Source organism: Bos javanicus, chromosome 16 (genome assembly GCF_032452875.1).
Source record: "Bos javanicus breed banteng chromosome 16, ARS-OSU_banteng_1.0, whole genome shotgun sequence".
NCBI lineage: Eukaryota > Metazoa > Chordata > Mammalia > Artiodactyla > Bovidae > Bos > Bos javanicus.
In genome coordinates this window covers 68,147,698-68,169,328 of record NC_083883.1, presented here as the reverse complement: position 1 = coordinate 68,169,328, position 21,631 = coordinate 68,147,698, and the positions used below count along the sequence as shown (strand labels likewise).

Below are 21,631 nucleotides of genomic sequence, written 5' to 3'. Positions count from 1 at the left end.
TACCATTTTTCTTTTTTTTAACAGCCTTATGACATTGATTGCTGATTCTTTAAAATTAGTTCCCGGTACATTTTTTAATAAATCCAAGTCTTATCCAACATTTTTTGCTTTTAATACTTATTTCTAGATAGTATAATAATGATTATCACTGTAAGGCAGTCCTTTGCTTTTGTCTTAACAAAGTTTTTTGAGAGTGTTTGTTTGATCTCCAACATCATTTGATAATATACTGTGAATTTGGTGTGGCTGTAACATTTTGATTCACAGTTAACTTGGAGGGAACCCCCTTCATTACCATACAGTGATGAAAACATTATAATGTTGAGCTTATTTGAAATATTAAGAAATATATTCATATTTTTAAGGAATTTCTCTTTAGAGGCTACTATATTATATAGAATATTTTAAAATTATAAGTTGATTACTGTGATATTTGAGCACTGTATACTTTTGTTATTTTTGTAACTGCTATTTGTATGCATCTTAGAAGAAAATACAAAATTTTCACTTCATTTTAAAGGAGATTCAGCGATTACAGGAGGACACAGATAAAGCCAATAAACATTCATCTGTGCTTGAAAGAGACAATCAAAGAATGGAAGTACAAATAAAAGATCTTTCACAACAGGTTGGTTTTTTCTTTCTTTTCCTATTTTATTTTGTTTTTTCCTGAACTGACTGCCTAGTAACGTTTGTTTCCAAGTATGTAAGACAGAACTTGTACATACGAAATTCTCATCAACTGAGAAAACTGCTCTAAATGAATTGCAGTCTAGTCATTGTTTATTCTTAGCCCCTCCCTTTTTTCTTTTCTTTAAGCATTTGATAAATTTTCAGTTTGAAGATAACTCGTTGTAATTAATGAAATAATTCAAAGATAAAAGAGTTATCTTCCCACAGTTCAAGTCCCAGGTTAGCAGACTGGTGTGTGTTCTTTCATATCTTCTTATACGTACAGATACATGTGAGCATATATGAACATACGTAAGCATTCTTTGTTTTTACTGAAATAAAATCATTTATTTTGTATATGCATCTGTAAGTGCATTCCCCTAACACTTTTTTTTTTAACTGATTAAGTTGGGAGATGTAGATCTGTTTTGTTCATATATTTTACCCTAATGCTTGTATGTAGAATGACTGAACAACAACAAATACACAAACACAAACATAGATAAAAATTTCTCATTAATGAAGTTAGCATCTATTTCCCATGCTCCCCTTCTGCCCAGCTACGTAATACATATCTAAGCATGCAGGTGCAAGCATACAGACACAATGCGTATGTATTTCCAAGTGTTTTATATGGTCATTGTTCTACAAAAAAGGAACCATGCCTCTGGAATTATAATTTGACTTCTTTTTAAAAAATAACAGTTTTCATTACATACTTTTCATAGAAATGAGAAATAATTTTCTGATTAAGATTTTCTTTATTTAGTTCTTAATATCTAAAATGGTAAGCTTGAAAATTAGTTTTTTCAAGATAATTTAATACTCCATCAAAGGTGTTTGTAAAGTAACCTTGTCATTTGAAAATTTTCACTTCTAAACATTTCCAAAGTCAAAACCAATACTATTTGATAACATATGAAAACTTTTTTTTTTAGATTAGAGTGCTTCTGATGGAACTTGAAGAAGCGAGGGGTAACCATGTAATCCGTGATGAGGAAGTAAGCTCTGCTGATATAAGTAGTTCATCTGAAGTAATATCACAGCATCTAGTATCTTATAGAAACATTGAAGAGCTTCAACAGCAAAATCAACGTCTCTTAGTAGCCCTTCGGGAACTTGGGGAAACCAGAGAAAGAGAAGAACAAGAAACAACTTCATCCAAGTAAGCAATAGACTTACTTTGGTTTATTCAGCAAACATTTATTGAAAACTTTTTATGTGCGTTAAACAATACTGGATATTGGAAATATAGTGATTTAGGAGAAAAAAAATAAAATCAAGCAACCATATTGCTGAAAAATTCTACTCTTAAGGACCCCAGTTTTTGGATGAGATGGTTAGTAAGTGAGATAAATAATAAGATCAATAAGTAGATTATTTTACTTCAGTGTGATTTGTGCAATAATAGAGAAAAGCCTTTCTGTGAGAGCGTAGAGGTGTGAGACCCAGCCTATATTTGGGGGAACAGACCTGGCTTCATGAAGAAGATACTTAAGAATAACTCAAAGGAAAGAATCTTTTGAAATAATGGTTTTGGTGCTAGAGAAGAAGAAATGGCTATAAAAGCAAGAAGAATGGAATTTGGACTCAGTGGAATTTATTTGATTTTTGCAAACAAATTTTTCAGATGACCTTGTTCAGTACCTGAGTCCTATGTAGTGGGGGTTTTAAAAGCTGTTCTTAAAATAGCAAAAAAGAAGGAAAGGGTAAGAGAGATGACAATACTATGCCTAATGACAGGGGATAAAATGCTTAGTCAATTTGCGGTAGAAATTATAACTGCCTCTCAATCTCAGTCCTGTTAAATAGACTTGATTTATTTTCCTGCAGAATTTCTGAGCTTCAGGTCAAACTTGAGAATGCCCTCACTGAATTGGAACAACTCCGTGAATCACGGCAGCATCAAATGCAGCTTGTTGATTCTATAGTTCGTCAGCGTGATATGTACCGAATTCTGTTGTCACAGACAACGGGAGTTGCCATTCCTTTACAAGGTAGGAGTTTTTATGTTATCTTAAAAGTTTCCAAGTATTTCTGGGAAATGTTTCTGAAATCTATATTAAGGAATGGATTTTGCTACATAAGCAATGTCTACTCTAATGATGATAACTTCAAATGTGGCTACCATATATGAGTGATTGTGTAATACATCATCAGTTCTAAAATACACCATTGTATTAGGTAAGAAAAATGCTGATCATTGTTGCAAAGTATGCGTCTGAGAGTCAATGAATTATATTACTTATTTTTGTTACGTTTTAACATTTAGCCTGCAAAAATTACCTTTATTTAACTAGAAGTCATAAATAATTGTAGTAAGTTATTTAGTAGGTTCTTTGTTTCATAATTTCTATAATCTTGTGATTTAATTTAAATAAGTCAGCCTGTTGACTTCTGATAATGATGTATTTTGTGAAGAGGTGTCACATCATTCTTTTTACATTTCTGAAGCTTCAAGCTTAGATGATATTTCTCTTGTGTCAACTCCAAAACGCTCAAGTACATCACAGACAGCTTCCACTCCTGCTCCAGTGATTGAGCCAGCAGAGGCTATAGAAGCTAAGGCTGCACTTAAACAGGTAAAATACCCCTAACTTGACACCTTTATCTTGAGTCACGTTTTTGAGAACATGTAATAATTTCATCTAATAATTTCTCTAATATGTAGCTGCAGGAAATTTTTGAGAACTACAAAAAAGAAAAGGCAGATAATGAAAAAATGCAGAATGAGCAGCTTGAGAAACTTCAGGAGCAAGTCACAGATTTGCGATCACAAAATACCAAAATCTCTACCCAGCTAGATTTTGCTTCTAAACGGTAAATTTTCTTTTCAAAAGTGAAGTCTAAACATAATACTTGGTATTCAGTGGAATCAAATTCAAGAGTTAATTTGTGACAATATTACTTTTTTTGGTGGATACAGGTTGAAAAGCTACAAAGGGTTCATTTTTCACTTTTGATTAATGATTCTTGTGAATGTTATTAAGGGATCCAGGTAAGTTCATATAAGGAGTGTTTATATTTTTCCTTCCAGAGGTTAAAGGACATACTGTTTCCATAGGACTTAATTATTTTAATTAAGGAGGATAAGAGAAGTATGAGAGATTTCATTCAGCCTTTTCTAGTCTAGGTAGAAGAGAAGCAGGCACTAGAGTTAATTTTGGGAAAATTGACTTTTTTGGTCACTTGGAGAGGAATAGCAGTAAATTTTGTTCCATAATTAACAGATCCATTGAATTTGTTAGTTTATCAAGTTAGGAAATACTTACGTCTTTGTATACTACATGATCAGGCTGTTTTGCAAGTATGACCAGCAGTCTCTGTATTTTCCAACAGTTTGATATCTCAGTAAAAGTACCATTTTCCCCCATGTTGATATCTCTAGCCAGTCACTTTCTAAGCTTTTAAACACATAAGACATAACCACATAAGGCAATAAGGTGAAGATTTATAGACGGGAAAAAAAGGATTGGGAAAAATCCGTCACTAACCATGCATAAATACCTTAAATTGCATACTGCATTGTGATGGGTGTCTTCCTGTATGAACGTTATATTGATGTGAGATTAAAAAGTTAATTCAGCATGAAATACAGTGCTTATTTAGAATTTGAACTTAACTGCTAAACTTGGAGTTTAGAAAAAAGAATGAAGATTTTTACATTATTACAAAAACATATTTTTCATATTATCAATCATATAAAATTAAGCTCTTGTGAAACTCAAGAAATTGACCTAGGATACAGTATTTCATTTGCTTATAGAATTATTTTTCTTTCATATAAGTTATGAAATGCTACAAGATAATGTTGAAGGATACCGTCGAGAAATAACATCCCTACATGAAAGAAATCAGAAACTCACTGCAACAACTCAGAAGCAAGAACAGATCATCAACACAATGACGCAGGATTTGAGAGGAGCTAATGAAAAGCTAGCTGTTGCAGAAGTGAGGCCAATTTCTATCATCTGTCTTATGTTATAAGTTGCATTTGACACTTGTTTTTTAATTATTACTTTGATTTTACTGGTTGGTATAATGTAGATTTTTTAATTTTGTGGATTATACATCCTTATCAAATAGTTTCCTGGCATCCACCCGTCCATCAGAGCAGTTGGGTTATTGTTTCTAGTAAAAGAGGAAAGGGAAAGAAGTTGGTTTTTCTGGGCTAAGATTTCTTTGGTTACAACAAAAACTGTGGATGAATATTTTATCCATTCTTGCTCATTTCTAGTAAAAAACAGTATACAATTTTCATTAGCATTGAACTCTGTTCCTGAATTGCAATGTAAATGTCAATCAGAAATTGACAGTACTTTCAACTTAAATTCCAAAGTCTTTGATGATAGATTATCATGATAGCGTTTTGCTTTTTATAAACTTATTTCTCACAACTACTTAATCATTATTTATGATCTCAGTATAGTTATTCCCTCATTTTGTTTATTGAAAAGGACTCAGAAGCTAAGTAATTTGCCCATTAGGGGTCCATCATGAGATACAGGTTGGTTGGGACTTAAAACTTAGCTTTTCTAATTCTGTTGGCTCTGTTATTTCTGTCTTGTCCCCACCCCTTTGTGGAGAATAGACATCGGCACTGTTTCAAACTGGTGGAGTAAGTTTTATAATTGATAGTTTTTGACTCATCCTGTAAATATGAATATTTTGAGGATATTGATTTTCAGCAAGCCCTTCTATACCCTCTGAGACTCAGAGGGTACTCCTCATGGGGAAAAAAAGTTCAAATAGATAAGTCAGCACTCAAACAGATACTTAGAAGTCAAGTTTAGTTTCTAAAACTTGCATAGTTGAATAGTATGCAGGTGTGACTATCGCATAGTTTTGTTATTTTGCCTCCAAGACTGTGGCATTTTAGATTTTTGTTGTTGTTGTTTTAAGTCTTGATTTGCTGGACCAAAGATAATATATGTATTTGTAGTAATTGTAAGAATTTTTCCTTTGGATTTATTAGTATTTCCAATAATCTTTGTTTCATAATTCAATACATGAAACTTTTATAATTGTATTACATTTGACACATTGTTTTTCAACATTCTTTTTTTAATTTGTACTTGACTCAAGGTAAGAGCAGAAAATCTGAAAAAGGAAAAGGAAATGCTTAAATTGTCAGAAGTCCGTCTTTCTCAGCAAAGAGAATCTTTGTTGGCCGAACAAAGAGGGCAAAACTTACTGCTTACTAATCTGCAGACAATTCAGGTAACCAAAGAAAAAAGGGATAAGTAGAAAAAAATTTTTAAGTTAAATTTGAATAATTTTAACATTGTATTCTCTCAGTTTTCTTAATGAGAACGTTTATGTCATTTTTGTCATGCATATTATGATCACTGAATTTTGAAGTTTATTTAAGACATCAGTATTTTAAGTAAAACATTGAAAGAGAACTGACTGAAGCCAGGCAATTGGCAGTTTTGATCCTCAGGTTTATATTTACAGAGTCCTATACAGTTTAATTGTTTGCAAGATTAAATCTTTGGCTTGTATTCTTCAAAACATGAAGACATCTGGCTGTGGTGATATGGTTCTTATTTTCCCTATTAAATAGATGTTATACTATGGAAAATGTCAAAATATCTTGGTAAATGGTTTAGATCTTAACTTCTTCATGCAGAAATGAGTTGTATTCCTGTAATTTCCAGTTGCCTTTTTTTTGTTGTTGTTCGTTTGTTCTTACTTTTTTTTTAAGTATAACCAAAATATTTTTTTTTTTTTTTCAATCCTTAGGGAATATTAGAGCGATCTGAAACAGAAACCAAACAAAGGCTTAGTAGCCAGATAGAAAAACTGGAACATGAAATATCCCATCTAAAGAAGAAGTTGGAGAATGAGGTGGAACAGAGGCATACACTCACTAGAAATCTGGATGTGAGTCTTATCAGTGTTCTGAATTTCTATAGAATATTTATGTTTAAAAATCAAGCTCATGTTGAAGCACAGTCTTGAAGAGATCTCTTACAGACCCTTAAGTTTTTCTTGCCTTTTACGTTGTAAAAAATAGAGACAAATAGATTCAAGGGATTAGATCTGATAGACAGAGTGCCTGAAGAATTATGACAGAGGTTCATGACATTGTACAAGAGGCAGTGATCAAGACCATCCCCAAGAAAAAGAAATGCAAAATGGCAAAATGGTTGTCTGAGGAGGCCTTACAAATAACTGAGAAAAGAAGAGAAGCGAAAGGCAAAGGAGGAAAGGAAAGATATACCCATTTGAAAGGAGAGTTCCAAAGAATAGCAAGGAAAGATAAGAAAGCCTTCCTCAGGAATCAATGCAAAGAAATAGAGGAAAACAATAGAATGGGAGAGGCTAGAGATCTCTTCAAGAAATAGAGATACCAAGGGAACATTTCATGCAAAGATAGGCACAATAAAGGACAGAAATGGTATGGACCTAGCAGAAGCAGAAGGTATTAAGAAGAGGTGGCAAAAAATACCCAGAAGAACTATACAAAAAAGATCTTCACGACCCAGATAACCACAATGGTGTGATCACCCACCTAGAGGAAGTCTGGTGGGCCTTAGGAAACATTACTACGAACAAAGCTAGTGGAGGTGATGCAATTCCAGTTGAGCTATTTCAAATCCTGAACGATGATGTGGTGAAAGTGCTGCAGTCAATATGCCAGCAAATTTGGAAAACTCAGCAGTGGCCCACATTGCTGGAAAAGGTCAGTTTTCATTCCAATCCCAAAGAAAGGCAATGCCAAAGAATGTCCAAACTACTGCACAATTGTCCTCATCTCACATGCTAGCAAAGCAATGCTCAGAATTCTCCAAGCTAGGCTTCAGGCATGAACCATGAACTTCCAGATGTTCAAGCTGGATTTAGAAAAGGCAGAGGAACTAGAGATCAAATTGCCAACATTTGTTGGATCATAGAAAAAGCAAGAGAGTTCCAGAAAAACATCTACTTTTGCTTTATTGACTACACCAAAGCCTTTGACTGTGTGGATCACAACTAAGTATGGAAAATTCTTAAAGAGATGGGAATACCAGACCACCTGACCTGCTCCTGAGAAATCTTTATATAGGTCAAGAAGCAACAGGTAGAACTGGACATGGAATGGCAGACTGCTTCCAAATTGGGAAAGGAGTGTGTCAAGGCTGTATATTGTCACCCTGCTTGTTTCTCATATGCGATGTACATCATGGGAAATGCCGGGCTGGATGAAGCACAAGCTGGAATCAAGATTGCTGGGAGATCAGTAACCTCAGATATGCAGATGACACCACCCTTATGGCAGAAAGTGAAGAACTAAACAGCCTCTTAATGAAAATGAAAGAGGTGAGTGAAAAAGTAAGCTTAAAATTCAACATTCAGAAAACTAAGATCATGACATCTGGTCCCATCACTTCATGGGAAATAGATGGGGAAACAGTGGAAACAGTGTCGGACTTTATTTTTCTGGGCTCCAAAATCACTGCACATGGTGACTGCAGCCATGAAATTAAAAGACACTTGCTCCTTGGAAGAAAAGTTATGACCAACCTAGACAGCATATTAAAAAGCAGAGACTTTACTTTGCCAGCAAAGGTCCATGTAGTCAAAGCTATGGTTTTTCCAGTAGTCATGTATGGATGTGAGAATTGGACTATTAAGAAAGCTGAGTGCTGAAGAATTGATGCTTTTGAACTGTGGTGTTGGAGAAGACTCTTGAGAGTCCCTTGGACTTCAAGGAGATCCAGCCAGTCCATCCTAAAGGAAATGAGTCCTGAACATTCATTGGAAGGCCTGATGCTGAAGCTGAAACTCCAGTACTTTGGCCACCTGATGTGAAGAACTGTCTCATTGAAAAAGACCCTGATGCTGGGAAAGATTGAAGGCAGGAGGAGAAGGGAACGACAGTGGATAAGATGGTTGGATGACATCAGCAACTCTATGTGAGTTTTAGACTCCATGAGTTGGTGATAGACGGGGAAACCTGGCTTACTGCAGTCCATGGGGTCGCAAAGAATCGGACATGACTGAGCAACTGAAATGAGCCAAGGTGATATCTTCCTGAGGTCTAGTCCCAGAGTCCAGTGAATTAAGAGCTTTTTCAGTCAGGCTACTGGAAACAGGCATTATTCCTGACCTGCTCTGAGGACCAGAGAGTCTTCAGTCTTCAGACCACTCCAGTTTCTGTTTGATTCTTTGCCGTCTGGGGTATTTTCACAGGCATGCACTGATCACTCTTTTGCTCAATATTCAAGAAGGGAACCTGTGCAAGTCTCCACAGTACTGTGTCTGGGCAGCTGCCTTCTATCTGATAGTGTTTCTGTTTTATGAATTCAAGTTGGTCTGGCCTTCTTCTATTCTGAGTTCTATGTTTCCAGTTCATGAAGTCTGTGGCCTCATTTTCCTTTCCCTTTGCTTAGCCTGGATACTCTTAAATCAATAAGCTGAGAAATTGTAGGGTTCATCTCTTCTGTTTCCTATCTCAGTTGGTTCAAAGTGTTTTGTCTGTTTTTTGTTGTTTATTTATTTTGGTGGTTTCAGTTCAGGAGGTAAATGTCAGTTCTGTTGCTCTGTTTTAGGCAGTTTAAAGTTCTGTAAAAAGGTAATTTGAGCCTCTCTAGTTACTTAAAAATTGAAAGATAGCGTTTGTAGGGTTGATGTATATTTTTCTTATAGGTTCAACTTTTAGATACAAAGAGACAGCTGGATACGGAGACAAATCTTCATCTTAACACAAAAGAACTGTTAAAAAATGCTCAAAAGGAAATTGCCTCATTGAAACAGCACCTCAGTAATATGGAAGTCCAACTTGCTTCTCAGTCTTCACAGAGAACTGGTAAAGGTAAATAAGTAGGCTGATAAAAGTGCCAGGTTTATAACATATCCTGTAAATCAGTAGCCATTTTTTGCATAGATACTAGCAAAAGATTTAAACAAAACAAAAAACTTTACATGTAGTAAAGCCCAGTTTTCCGCCTAAATTAATAAATGCACAGACTTGAAAGATTCAGAATAGTTGTACATGTGGCAGGTGACCAAGATATGCTCTTAGTTTTCCAGTTATTGAAACCATTTCATTGATGCTTTAAGAATGTTTCTCTTGTGGAGAGTTAATAATTTGAATTTTTAACTCCCTTTTGAGATGAAGTTACTTGCTAAATATGTAATGATAAGGCTCACTTACAGAAATCATGGATTTGTTTGATCTCTTTAGAGCAGTATTCCTAATCTTTGCTCATTGACAGCTGCAGGGAAAAGGTTTCTCTCATAAAGTTTTGCTACTCTTTGTCAATACATTATTTCAAATGCAAACCCATTGAGTCCAAGTAATCTTTCTACATGGTCTTACTTATTTCTTAATATAGAAGAGAAATTTAAAACATAAGTATACATGTGTATGTATGTGATATATATTGTATATATATAATTCTCCAGGACTCCTTTCTTATTGTTATCGTATGGTAAGAAAACATTCTTTTTAATCTGTAATTTCTTCCTTTTCTGTGAATTTTAAAATGAAAATTACTCTAAATGTTTTAAGCTGTAAAGTTTTGGCATAAACAATGGTTTAATTAAGAGTTAATTTCTACAAGTAGCTATTTCAGCTTAGTGGAATTACTTTATATTCTCTTTTAAATACCTTTTTAAAAAAATATTTGTAACAGCAGAGTTCAAATACTTAAACATTTTTGTTTTTAAATAACCTACTGACTGAAACCTGTTTTTATTTTGGTATTCAGCATAGGTTGAAATACACTTTCTAGATAGTTGAATACTTCTACATCTCAGTCTTAATTCTTATTTCACAAATTCTTTAAGAGTAGTCATCTTTAATATCATTTAAATGTTAATATTAAGAAAGCTGTTAAATCTATTAGGTCAGCCTAGCAACAAAGAAGATATGGATGACCTTCTGAGCCAGCTAAGGCAGGCAGAAGAGCAGGTGAATGACTTGAAGGAAAGACTCAAAACAAGCACTAGTAATGTGGAACAGTATCGTGCAATGGTTACTAGTTTGGAAGAGTCCCTCAACAAGGAAAAACAGGTATATCCAATTTTGAATTCAGTTTGCATGTACTTTTTTTTAAAGTTACGATGTGTAAGGCACTGTGTAAAAGTGTGGGTTCAACTGGCATTGCACTTACCTTTTAAAAGAGCTTGAGTCTAATAAGCCAGATACAACAAAAACATCACACAAAATTTGTAGAACATAGGAAGTATATTCCTGTAGAAAAAGTACAGATGAAATGCTGATGTGAGTGGGTGGTAGGTGAGATTGTTTGTCTTTTGAGTATGCATGACTTCACAGGGGAGATTGCATTTTTGCCTGGCCTTGAAGGAAAGCATCATTTGAATGGTAAAGATAGGAAGTTATTCCATGTAATAGGCACTATCAGCCGAGATAGGAAGGCCAGTGTATTCCATTTGTGAATTTTAGTGTGTTTTAAATTTACCTTAGGTCAGTCTTGCCTTCTGAGATGGCCCACACTGTCTATGAACAGAGTTTCTCTCTAAATAAATCCCCTTCTTACCTATCAAAATAAATAAATTTAGCTTTCATTTGGGGAAAATAATTGTATAATTTTAAATGTGTGTATTCTTTGTACCCTACTGTTTGGTTGATGGTGAAGGTGACAGAAGAAGTACGTAAGAATATTGAAGTTCGCTTAAAAGAGTCAGCCGAATTTCAGACACAGCTGGAAAAGAAGTTGATGGAAGTAGAGAAGGAAAAACAGGAACTTCAGGATGACAAGAGAAAAGCCATAGAGAGCATGGAACAACAGGTAAATTAGGTTATTACCATACCAATCACTTTTTCTGTTGTAAGGATTTAGATTCTTTTATCTAGCTTATTAATTACCATTCAGTTATTCTCAGCAGATACTGATTGAACACATACCTTATATAACTATTTTAGTTTTGTATTTTACTCTAATCTGTACATGTTTCCTTTTGGATACTTGAGACTACTTTATGGTACTAGATATCAGTGTTGCTTTTCAGAAGCCTCTGCCTAAACATTTACTTTTGTACACATTTTTAATAATATGGAGTGAATAAAAGCCTGCAAAATTTGCACAATATATCAGGTAATAAACTGTTTAAACTTAATAAGTCTTTGGGCTACTTGTATTTTTAAAAACCTGACTTCGATAATTTTAAAGTAAATATGCAATTAACTCTTGGTTTTTATCTTGTTCTTCAATTTAGTTATCTGAGTTAAAGAAAACACTCAATAGTGTTCAGAATGAAGTACAAGAAGCTCTTCAGAGAGCAAGCACAGCTTTGAGTAATGAACAGCAAGCCAGACGGGACTGTCAGGAACAAGTAAGTGTCACTCAGAGCCAGTTATTGGAAAGTGAGCTTTGATCTTAGGGCACAGTTCTTCGAGCATAGTAATGCATTTTGGGGATTGGTGCATTTTATAAAACATGCAAGTTATTTCCACTCTTGGGGCACTTGGAATAAGATCAACTGATAAGTATAGACGAAAGCTAAAAGTAAGGCCAGGTTTCCCCTGCTGTCCAGAAGTAGAACGTTCCTGTGAAAGATGAAATGGCATAAAGTGAAGAAACAGTTATCTCAGGTCACATCATCCTAATGGAAACAGATTAAATAGAGATAAAACACAGACGCCCACAGTCCAAAGCTATGACGGCTTGATGCTGAGATGCTGAGTGTGGTTCCTGGGGAAGGAGCTTGGCGGTACCCCTCTTGCTACTCAGGGTGCTCATTGCCTCAATAAATGGCATCTACTGAACAAATGCCGAACACTGTTTTCACTTTTCTGTAAAAGCAGTGGTCCTCTTTGGATTTCATTTGTTTAGCAGAAATAGATACTAACCTAGGTCTCCCCTAAAAGCAAACATGCATAAAGCAGACTTTGAAGAAAAAAGACATGTCTGTAGAGCAATATCCATTAACAAAACAGCATTGGTAAATGGAGAAAATATATAAAAATAGGAGTAGAAGAGTAAACATGTACTTGATCTCACTTGCAAGCATTCTTTCACTATTGCAGTACTACAGTAAGTCTAGTTGTAAAGCTGTACTATAGACAAGATAGAGATACTTTTCCTCAGCAAAACAGGGACATTTTGAAAACATTTTTAATGCATTACTGAGCTTACGCAGATTTCTATACACCACTGTTTATAAGCTTTAACAGTACAAAAGCACATTATTTAAGTATATACACACATGCACACACGCATATACATGATACTGCTTTTTATAGTTTGTTATGAATAAGAGATGATAAAACAGTTCAGGAAAATGAGGATTATTGAAATGGTAGAATGGGAAAGGAATACATGTAAGGATATTGGTAACGTTCTCATTTTTATGATTGGTGGTATGTTAATAGCATATTGCTTACAGGAATAACTTGTATATGTATCAGGATTATTTTAAAAATGGAGTACAAGGGAAAGTGCTTCACACTGAAGGTAAATTAGACAAGAAGGAATTATCATTGGCTTATTGCCAAACATTGTAGCATTGGAAATTAGAATCAAAGAATGTATCCATGATTCCGTATTCAAATAGATGGTTTTCATTTCCCTTTTTCATTTTGTGTGTATATATGCATATATTTTATGTAACTGAGTTAGTCTTTATTTCATAAAATCTGTTCCAAGTTACTACCTCATCTTTCTAAGTTTCATTTTGAACAGTTGTTTAACACTTCATCAAATAGATACAGCATAATTTTTCATTATTCTCCTAGATATTTTGGAACATTTCGATTGTGTTCACGTTTATTGCTGTAAGTAATATAGCATGCATCTTTTCAAAGACTGGCCTTATGGAATTTTAATCTGTGTCAATGGGGCGATAATTCCTTTCAGGCTAAAATAGCTGTGGAAGCTCAGAATAAGTATGAGAGAGAACTGATGCTGCATGCTGCTGATGTTGAAGCTCTCCAAGCTGCCAAGGAACAGGTTTCCAAAATGGCATCAGTGCGTCAGCATTTGGAAGAAACAGCCCAAAAAGCAGAATCACAGTTGTTGGAATGTAAAGCATCTTGGGAAGAAAGAGAGAGAATGTTAAAGGTATTATTCATGATAGAATGTTCTGGAGAATTGAAGGGTTTGGGGGTTTTTTTATTGTTTTTTAACACACGTTGGAAAATCTGCTATTATATGATAGACTCTTGGCTTATAGGATGAAGTTTCTAAGAGTGTGTCTCGCTGTGAAGATCTAGAAAAACAAAACAGGTTACTTCATGATCAGATTGAAAAATTAAGTGACAAAGTCGTTTCCTCAATGAAGGAAGGTGTACAAGGTCCATTGAATGTATCTCTCAGTGAAGAAGGAAAATCTCAAGAACAAATTTTAGAAATTCTCAGGTAAATCCAATATATTCTTAATGCTTTACTTCTATGATGAGCAACAATTATGAAGTTACACTGTAAGTGTATAAATTAGGCCAGTGGAAGTTATATGCTATTTAGATAAATAAATACAAAGCTCATTTTGTCATATAGAGTCCACAAACCCACTACCACCCAATTAGTGGTCACTTTTGACATTTAGACATATGCCAATTTAAATATGTGAGTTCAAGTTGAATCTGACAGTAAGAACTTGAACGGTTTCCTTAGAAAAGTAAATAGCTTTCAGATTTACTTTAAAGATAGAAACCACTGTCTGTAATAAAGTATATCTCCTACTATTATTTTTTAATGAAAATTTTTAAAGTGAATAATTTTGTTATCTTAAAAAGTATCCAAGTTTTTGAATGTTCTGTTACTGGCGTTAATCTATTCAAATAACATCTTACGTATTTTTGTAGATTTATTCGGCGAGAAAAAGAAATTGCTGAAACTAGATTTGAAGTGGCTCAAGTTGAGAGCCTGCGATATCGACAAAGGGTTGAACTTTTAGAAAGAGAGCTGCAGGAACTGCAGGATAGCCTAAATGCTGAAAGGGAGAAAGTTCAGGTATGTATCCTAAGAAGGTACTTGTTAAATCAAGAGATGTACTCATTTCAGTTTCTAGTAGCATAAAATTTAGTTTGAAATAACCATTCTTCTTAAACTCGTAAGTTCATTAGATGTTAAACATTGGCGCAGTATAGTGATAAGAAACTTAATGATAACCAAGACTACCTGGTTTCAAATTCAATCTAGTTCATACCATTCGATGTGTTGCTTGGGCACATTATTTAACTTCCTTGCTCTTAAACTTCCTTGTCTGTAACATGCAGGTGATAAAAATAGTGAGAATTGAATTAGTGCACATGAAACTTTTGAATTATGTCTGGTGCACACTGAGTGCTTAATAAATAAATTTCAGTTGTCTTTATTTACTGCTGTAATTGTCATTATAGAAATTAGTCATCGACAAAAAATGGTTGGTTGAAATTGCTATGGAATTTTCTTTTTCTCAGCAGAGGTGTAAAATGTCGTCAAAATAGTCAACCAGAGCGGGGAGAAAAGGTGTTTGGTAAATGTATGATCACAACACAAGCTCATCTCAGTCCACTCAACCAACCAAAAGCTTATTACTGCATCACCTCGTTCTGACGAGGTGCAGTAGTATAACTCCACATCTGGAAAGAAGGAAATTAAGACCTTGAATCATTTATCTTCTTTTAACTGGTAGATAGTTGGAATGGCTACTAGAGAGAAACCATGAAACAGGAGAAAGTGGATAACTGAACAAGTAGACTTACAGGATTTACATTTTCAGACAAATGAAAAGTTCCAGAATTATACCCTATTGAGAAAACAACTCAAATTCAAATATCTCACTATGGAAATAATAAACAGACCTTCTGATTCAGTGAAGCTAACACTTACAGGAAAGAGCGGAATCAGAGCTGCTAATGAAGATTATATATTCTTTCAGTCTGTTTTGTTTTCTTTGCTGTTCCTTTGGACTACATAAAGGCAAATAATACTACAAAACACCCAGCTCAGCCAAGTCTTACATACAAAGGGAGAAGTCAAGAAGTAACCTAAGTTGTATCAAAAATAATGTCTACCCAAGTCAAGCAGTGTAGCATGGCAACCATGAATGATAGCTTTAAAAATGGTGAAGGTATAAAGTAATACATACAAAAAATGGATAATTGTACTCAGAACAGAAAAAAATGTTCTTCACAAGTGAACAAGTATTCAGTAAAACTGCTCAGAATCAAAGTGATGAAATAATCAAGTGAGATGAAAAAGAGTTTCTGAAAAAGAGGGGGGAAACTGAGGACCAAAATAACATCATTTTAGAACTGTTGCTGAATTCAGTGTAGCAAGAAAAACAATAGAAACAGGAAGATAGAGGACTGGATTAATGTTTTTACCTAATGTAAATAACATAGTATCTTTTTACTTTCATCTTTTGATTTTGTGCGTGTTGAAACTCTAATTGACATGAATCACAGAAAAATAAACATGTAAGATTCCTAAAAATTGTTTTAAAAGTTGACGTTTAAATCCTTTTTACTTTTATAGGAAAGATTAGAGCTGGTAGGAAAAGATAGACCTTAATCTGTTGGTATATGTTGCTGTACCCATATGTTTGAAATCTTTAGGTAACTGCAAAAACAATGGCCCAGCATGAGGAACTGATGAAGAAAACCGAAACAATGAACGTAGTCATGGAAACCAATAAGATGCTGAGAGAAGAGAAGGAGAGGCTGGAACAGGATCTACAGCAGATGCAAGCCAAGGTTTGTAATTTACAAATGAGTAGAGAGACATATTTTTAGTAATGTCGTAAATAAATTTTCGCATCAGGTATTAAAAAAATCCTGAAACTATTTTCAGGTCAGGAAACTGGAGTTAGATATTTTACCCTTACAAGAAGCAAATGCTGAACTGAGTGAGAAAAGTGGTATGTTGCAAGCAGAGAAGAAGTTATTAGAAGAAGATGTCAAACGTTGGAAAGCACGTAACCAGGTAAATTTAGTCAAACCCATTCCAAAACAAAAACATGTTGATGTAAAATAATAGGGTAAAATTTAAGAGGATAAAAATATTTGATGAGCTAGTGGGAAGTATTTTATGTTGATCAGTGAAAGTCTGATGTGTTTGTTACATATACCTATGTTCAGGCATTAAGCTTATAACTAAATTTTTAATATTTTGGTTATATTGTCTGTATTTTTTAAAAAAGCTAAATTGTCTGTTTGTATTCCACATTTAGGCTTTTGCTTTATCTTTAAAATGTTTTTGTACATGAAAAAAGGATTTATATAATTCATTGAAGCACTTTAAGAAGACTTGTTCACTGCAGTATTTTGGGGGTGGGGGGAGAGAAGACAAAACCGTATAGCATGGTATGTTTGGCTTCCCTGGTGTCTCAGACGATAAAGAATTTGCCTGCAGTACAGGAGACCTGGGTTCAATCCCTGGATTGGAAACATCCCCTGGAGAAGGGAATGGCAACCCACTTCAGTATTTTTGCCTGAAAAATCCCTTGGACAGAGGAGCTTGGCAGGCTACAGTCCACGCGTTCACAAGGAGTCGGACACAACTGAGGAGCAAAATGCACCCACACGTTCAGTTCAGTCACTCAGTCCTGTCTGATTCTTTGCGATCCCGTGGACTGCAGCACACCGGGCCTCCCTGTCCATCACCAACTCCTGGGGTTTACTCAAACTCCTGTCCATCATGTTGGTGATGCCATCCAACCATCTCATCCTTTGTCATCCCTTTCTCCCACCTTCAGTCTTTCCCAGCATCAGGGTCTTTATCAATGAGACAGTTCTTCACATCAAGTGGCCAGAGTATTGGAGTTTCGGCTTCAGCATCAGTCCTTCCAGTGAATAATCAGGACCAATTTCCTTTAGGATGGACTGGTTAGATCTCCTTACTATCCAAGGGACTCTCAAGAGCCTTCTCCAATACCACAGTTCAAAAGCATCAATTCTTGGGTGCTCAGCTTTTTTTATAGTCCAACTCTCATCCATACATGACTACTGGAAAAACCATAGCTTTGACTAGACAGACCCTTGTTGGTAAAGTAATGTCTCTGCTTTTTAATATGCTGTCTAGGTTGGTCATAGCTTTTCTTCCAAGGAGCAAGCATCTTTTAATTTCATGGCTGCAGTCACCATCTGCAGTGATTTTGGAGCCCCCCAAAATAAAGTCTCTCACTGTTTCCACTGTTTCCCCATCTATTTCCCATGAAGTGATAGGACCAGGTGCCATGATGTTAGTTTTCTGAATGTTGAGTTTTAAGCCAACTTTTTCACTCTCCTCTTTCACTTTCATCAAGAGGTTTTTTAGTTCCTCTTTGTTTTCTGCCATAAGGGTGGTGTCACCTGCATATCTGAGGTTATTGATATAACCTCACATACTATACACACACATAGTATGGTTAGAAGCTATAGTAGCTCTGTATTCAGAGAAGAAGTTGGAAATCTGCCTTACCTCATACCAGCTATTTGCTTGGTGAAAATGAGGACATTAATTTTCTCAGACAATTTTCCTTGATTTTGTAAATGAGGATATAATCACCCTGTTCATTTTATAAAAATTAAATGAAGCAGTCCACCCAGCACCTAGAAAATGCTCTAAGAACTTCTCATATCTGAATAGGATTTTAAAATTTCAGAGCCCCTTCATGCTTTTTTTATTTGCTCAAAGAGTCTGAAAAATCCAGAAAGGATAATCTGCCCAAGTCTAGATATATTCCTGTTAAATTATGCTGCCTTCTTTTCTGGTTAATGGAATCAATTGCATTTAGGATTATTTTTATTTTCTTGTTTTGTTTGTAATGCATGATGAACTTTTTTTCCCTATATATGTCACTTTAATGAAATTGGGTATTTAATGTTAAAAGCTTATAGATTCTTTGGATCCCTTTATTTGACTCTACTGTAACTATTCTAAAATGTTCCTTTGCAACTGTGAAAAATAATGAATAGTGAATGACATTTACTTTGTTTTCCCCTTTCATTTTGGCTAAACCTCTTAGCTAAACAAAGGAACTAAAGCTTTGATTTTATTTTCTTGTAATTTGATGATTGATCACTATGTATGCAAGCATCTAATATAAACATAATTAGATACTCTGATATTTTAATATAGCACATTAGTTTCATAAAATCGTGTTATGCATTGTTCCTATTCTAGCATCTAGTGAATCAACAGAAAGATCCAGATACAGAAGAATATCGTAAGCTGCTTTCTGAAAAGGAAGTTCACACTAAGCGTATTCAGCAATTGACTGAAGAACTTGGAAGACTTAAAGCTGAAATTGCAAGGTATATGGAATAATCTCAAGTTGTATACAGTACTTGGACAATCTTAAAGTTTGTTTGTATTTTTATGTGATGCCCTAAGTGCTTCCTGACTTTAAAGAGGATGGAAAGTGCTGGAGCTCTTATATGTATCTTTCCTTTTATTGCTTTATAAAAACAACCAAGCTGTCATTTAGTTTTATGCCTTCATATATGAATTATTTCTCCATACTTGATTACTTTTTAAACTACATAGTTGGTATGAATCTAAAGCAGACCATTTTTTTAAATAGTCAAATTAACTTTTGCAAGTAGATTTTTCTTTTTTCTTTTGATTAACATATATTCATGAATCTATTTTGAAAGTTTTCGTAAAGAAGTGTTTTTCTCTCTCTTTTTTTTTTTTTTTGCTGCACTGAGTCTTTGTTTCAGCATGCAGAGGCCTGTTGGGGAGCACAAGCTCAGTAGTTGTGTTTTGCAGGCTTCTCTAATTTGGCTTAGTTGCCCAACCAGGGATCAAACCCATGTCCCCCACTTTAGATGCATATTCTTCACCACTGGACCACCAGGGAAGTTCCTAAAGAAAGTTCTTAAATGAACTTACAGTGAAGTATATTGTCTTTTAAAGATAAATGTAATATTAGAGTTAATGTTTCTGGTTTACCTCTTGTAAGCTTTAATGTCCTTTGTCCCTATCTTAGCCCCTGTTTATGTGATACTTGACAGCTTACAAATTTTTGTCAAGTTTATTCTCTTTTTTTTTCATAACAATAGTCTGGCATTTTAAGTGGGAGAGATATTACTTAATTTTAAAGATCAGGAGGCTAAGATTCAGAAAGGTACCCAGGCTTACTTCTAAGGTTAGTAACGATTAACAACATGCTCTTAACTCAGGTCATCTGATTCCACGTTCATTTCATGATTAAAATACAGGAGTTGGCAGACTATAACCCACAGGTCTTTTTTTGTACAACCTGGAAGCTAAGAATGATTTTTACATTTTTTTTTAAGTGTCGTAAAAAAGAAGAGGAACACACAGCAAACATTGTATGTGGCCTACAAAACCTCATGTGCTTAATGTAGATTTTGCGATCAGGCAGATGTGGATTACACTCTGGGTACCATGCAGAGTAAAAGTGTGCATGTTACTTAACAACTTATAGCTCAGTTTTTCTCATCTCTAAAATGGGTATATATGGCATGTAATAAGTCCGTCACATTTTTCTAAAGTACCACAGGTTCACAAGTTAAGGATTTCTCTTTTGAAGGGTGTGTGTGTGTGTGCTTTTCTTAGAGTTTTCTAAATAAAACACACACTAAAGCAACACAATAAAAATATAACTTAAAAGGTTTTAAAATTGGAAAAGTCTCAAGTATTTAGTCTTTCTCTTTTATCCCATCTCTTTTGCTTAGATCAAATGCATCTTTGACTAACAACCAGAACTTAATCCAGAGTCTAAAGGAAGATTTAAATAAAGTAAGAACAGAAAAGGAAAATATCCAGAAGGAGTTAGATGCCAAAATAATTGATATTCAAGAAAAGGTTAAAACTATTACTCAAGTCAAGAAAATTGGACGTAGGTACAAGACTCAATATGAAGAACTTAAAGCACAACAAGATAAGGTATTTTTGAAGTGGTTTTCTTTTTATATATTCTTTATATATATAATTTTTTGATATACACAGTTTTGGTCTACACAATTTATACACAGTTTTGTATATATTTAGATACATGGATTTGCATATTTGGATGAGTCTTACGAAAACCTTATTCATAATATTTAGTTATTGGTTTTTAATCATATATGCGATACTTTATTTAGTTTAAGATTAGCTCTTAGTATGTCCTAAAATGAACTATAAATTCATAAAGAAATAGTAGTTACTTCTAGGCATTTTTATGTAGTTTCCCAATTTCAAATATTGTTCCTTTTCAAAACTATTTTCTTGTAACTCATTAAAGAACTCATTTAACTGATTAAAATGATATGTATCAAAAAGTGCTAGTTTCTTGTAATTGATCAGGTTGTGTTATTTTAAATAAGTATTCTATGTTAACCATCTACCAAAAAGAATTTTTAAATCTTTGTTTTACTTTAGACTTGATTTTTATTTTTGATTACCAGTGGTAAAGAACTTATATATTGATTTGATTGTATCAAGTCAACAAGTTAGCACCTGTTAGACTAGAAAATATATGAAGAAAAAATTTCAAAATTCTTACCCCTCAGTTAACCACTGTTAATACTTTAATATGCTTTCCTTCATGTATGAGTGATTTGTTTTTCTGGATAATTCTGTGTTAAACAGTGCATCATCATTTTGATTAGCTGGTTAATACCCAGTAGTATGGAAAGCCCTAACCTATGTAACTAATAGCTTACTCTTGGACATTAAAGTTGTTTTATAGATTTATTTATGAATACCCTTAAAGATAAGTTTCTTTATATACTTACTATTTTCTTAGATGAATTTGCAAAATTACTGAATATAAATGTTCAAGTGTATTATTACTGTTTGTCATCTTAGGTCATGGAGACCTCAGCTCAGTCTTCTGGAGACCATCAGGAACAGCACGTCTCAGTCCAGGAAATGCAGGAGCTCAAAGAGACCCTAAGCCAAGCTGAAACCAAGTCAAAGTCACTCGAGAATCAAGTGGAGAACCTGCAGAAGGTATGAGTGGAAGAGAAGTGAAAGGTGTATGTTCATAATTGTTTCCTTGTTGAAAAGCTAGAAAAATACAATGGAATATAATTCAGTCATAAAGGAATTTTGAAAAAAGAAAAATGGGTTAAACACTGATACTTTCT

At 34.3% G+C, this 21,631-nt stretch overlaps 1 protein-coding gene across 1 annotated transcript in view; it reads left to right on the top strand.

Annotated features, from left to right (window-relative positions):
* Positions 1–21,631, top strand: part of TPR (translocated promoter region, nuclear basket protein) — a 63,875-nt gene that overhangs the window by 15,284 nt on the left and 26,960 nt on the right. Inside the window, exons 14-33 of the mRNA XM_061383497.1 lie at positions 521–628; positions 1,611–1,837; positions 2,506–2,669; positions 3,127–3,254; positions 3,344–3,492; positions 4,461–4,623; positions 5,758–5,892; positions 6,418–6,558; positions 9,307–9,472; positions 10,509–10,675; positions 11,262–11,414; positions 11,842–11,958; positions 13,482–13,685; positions 13,798–13,982; positions 14,429–14,576; positions 16,166–16,303; positions 16,401–16,532; positions 18,714–18,844; positions 20,234–20,444; positions 21,351–21,494. Of these exons, the coding sequence (XP_061239481.1) occupies positions 521–628; positions 1,611–1,837; positions 2,506–2,669; positions 3,127–3,254; positions 3,344–3,492; positions 4,461–4,623; positions 5,758–5,892; positions 6,418–6,558; positions 9,307–9,472; positions 10,509–10,675; positions 11,262–11,414; positions 11,842–11,958; positions 13,482–13,685; positions 13,798–13,982; positions 14,429–14,576; positions 16,166–16,303; positions 16,401–16,532; positions 18,714–18,844; positions 20,234–20,444; positions 21,351–21,494 (3,111 nt within the window). The remainder of the gene's footprint in view (positions 1–520; positions 629–1,610; positions 1,838–2,505; positions 2,670–3,126; positions 3,255–3,343; positions 3,493–4,460; positions 4,624–5,757; positions 5,893–6,417; positions 6,559–9,306; positions 9,473–10,508; positions 10,676–11,261; positions 11,415–11,841; positions 11,959–13,481; positions 13,686–13,797; positions 13,983–14,428; positions 14,577–16,165; positions 16,304–16,400; positions 16,533–18,713; positions 18,845–20,233; positions 20,445–21,350; positions 21,495–21,631) is intronic.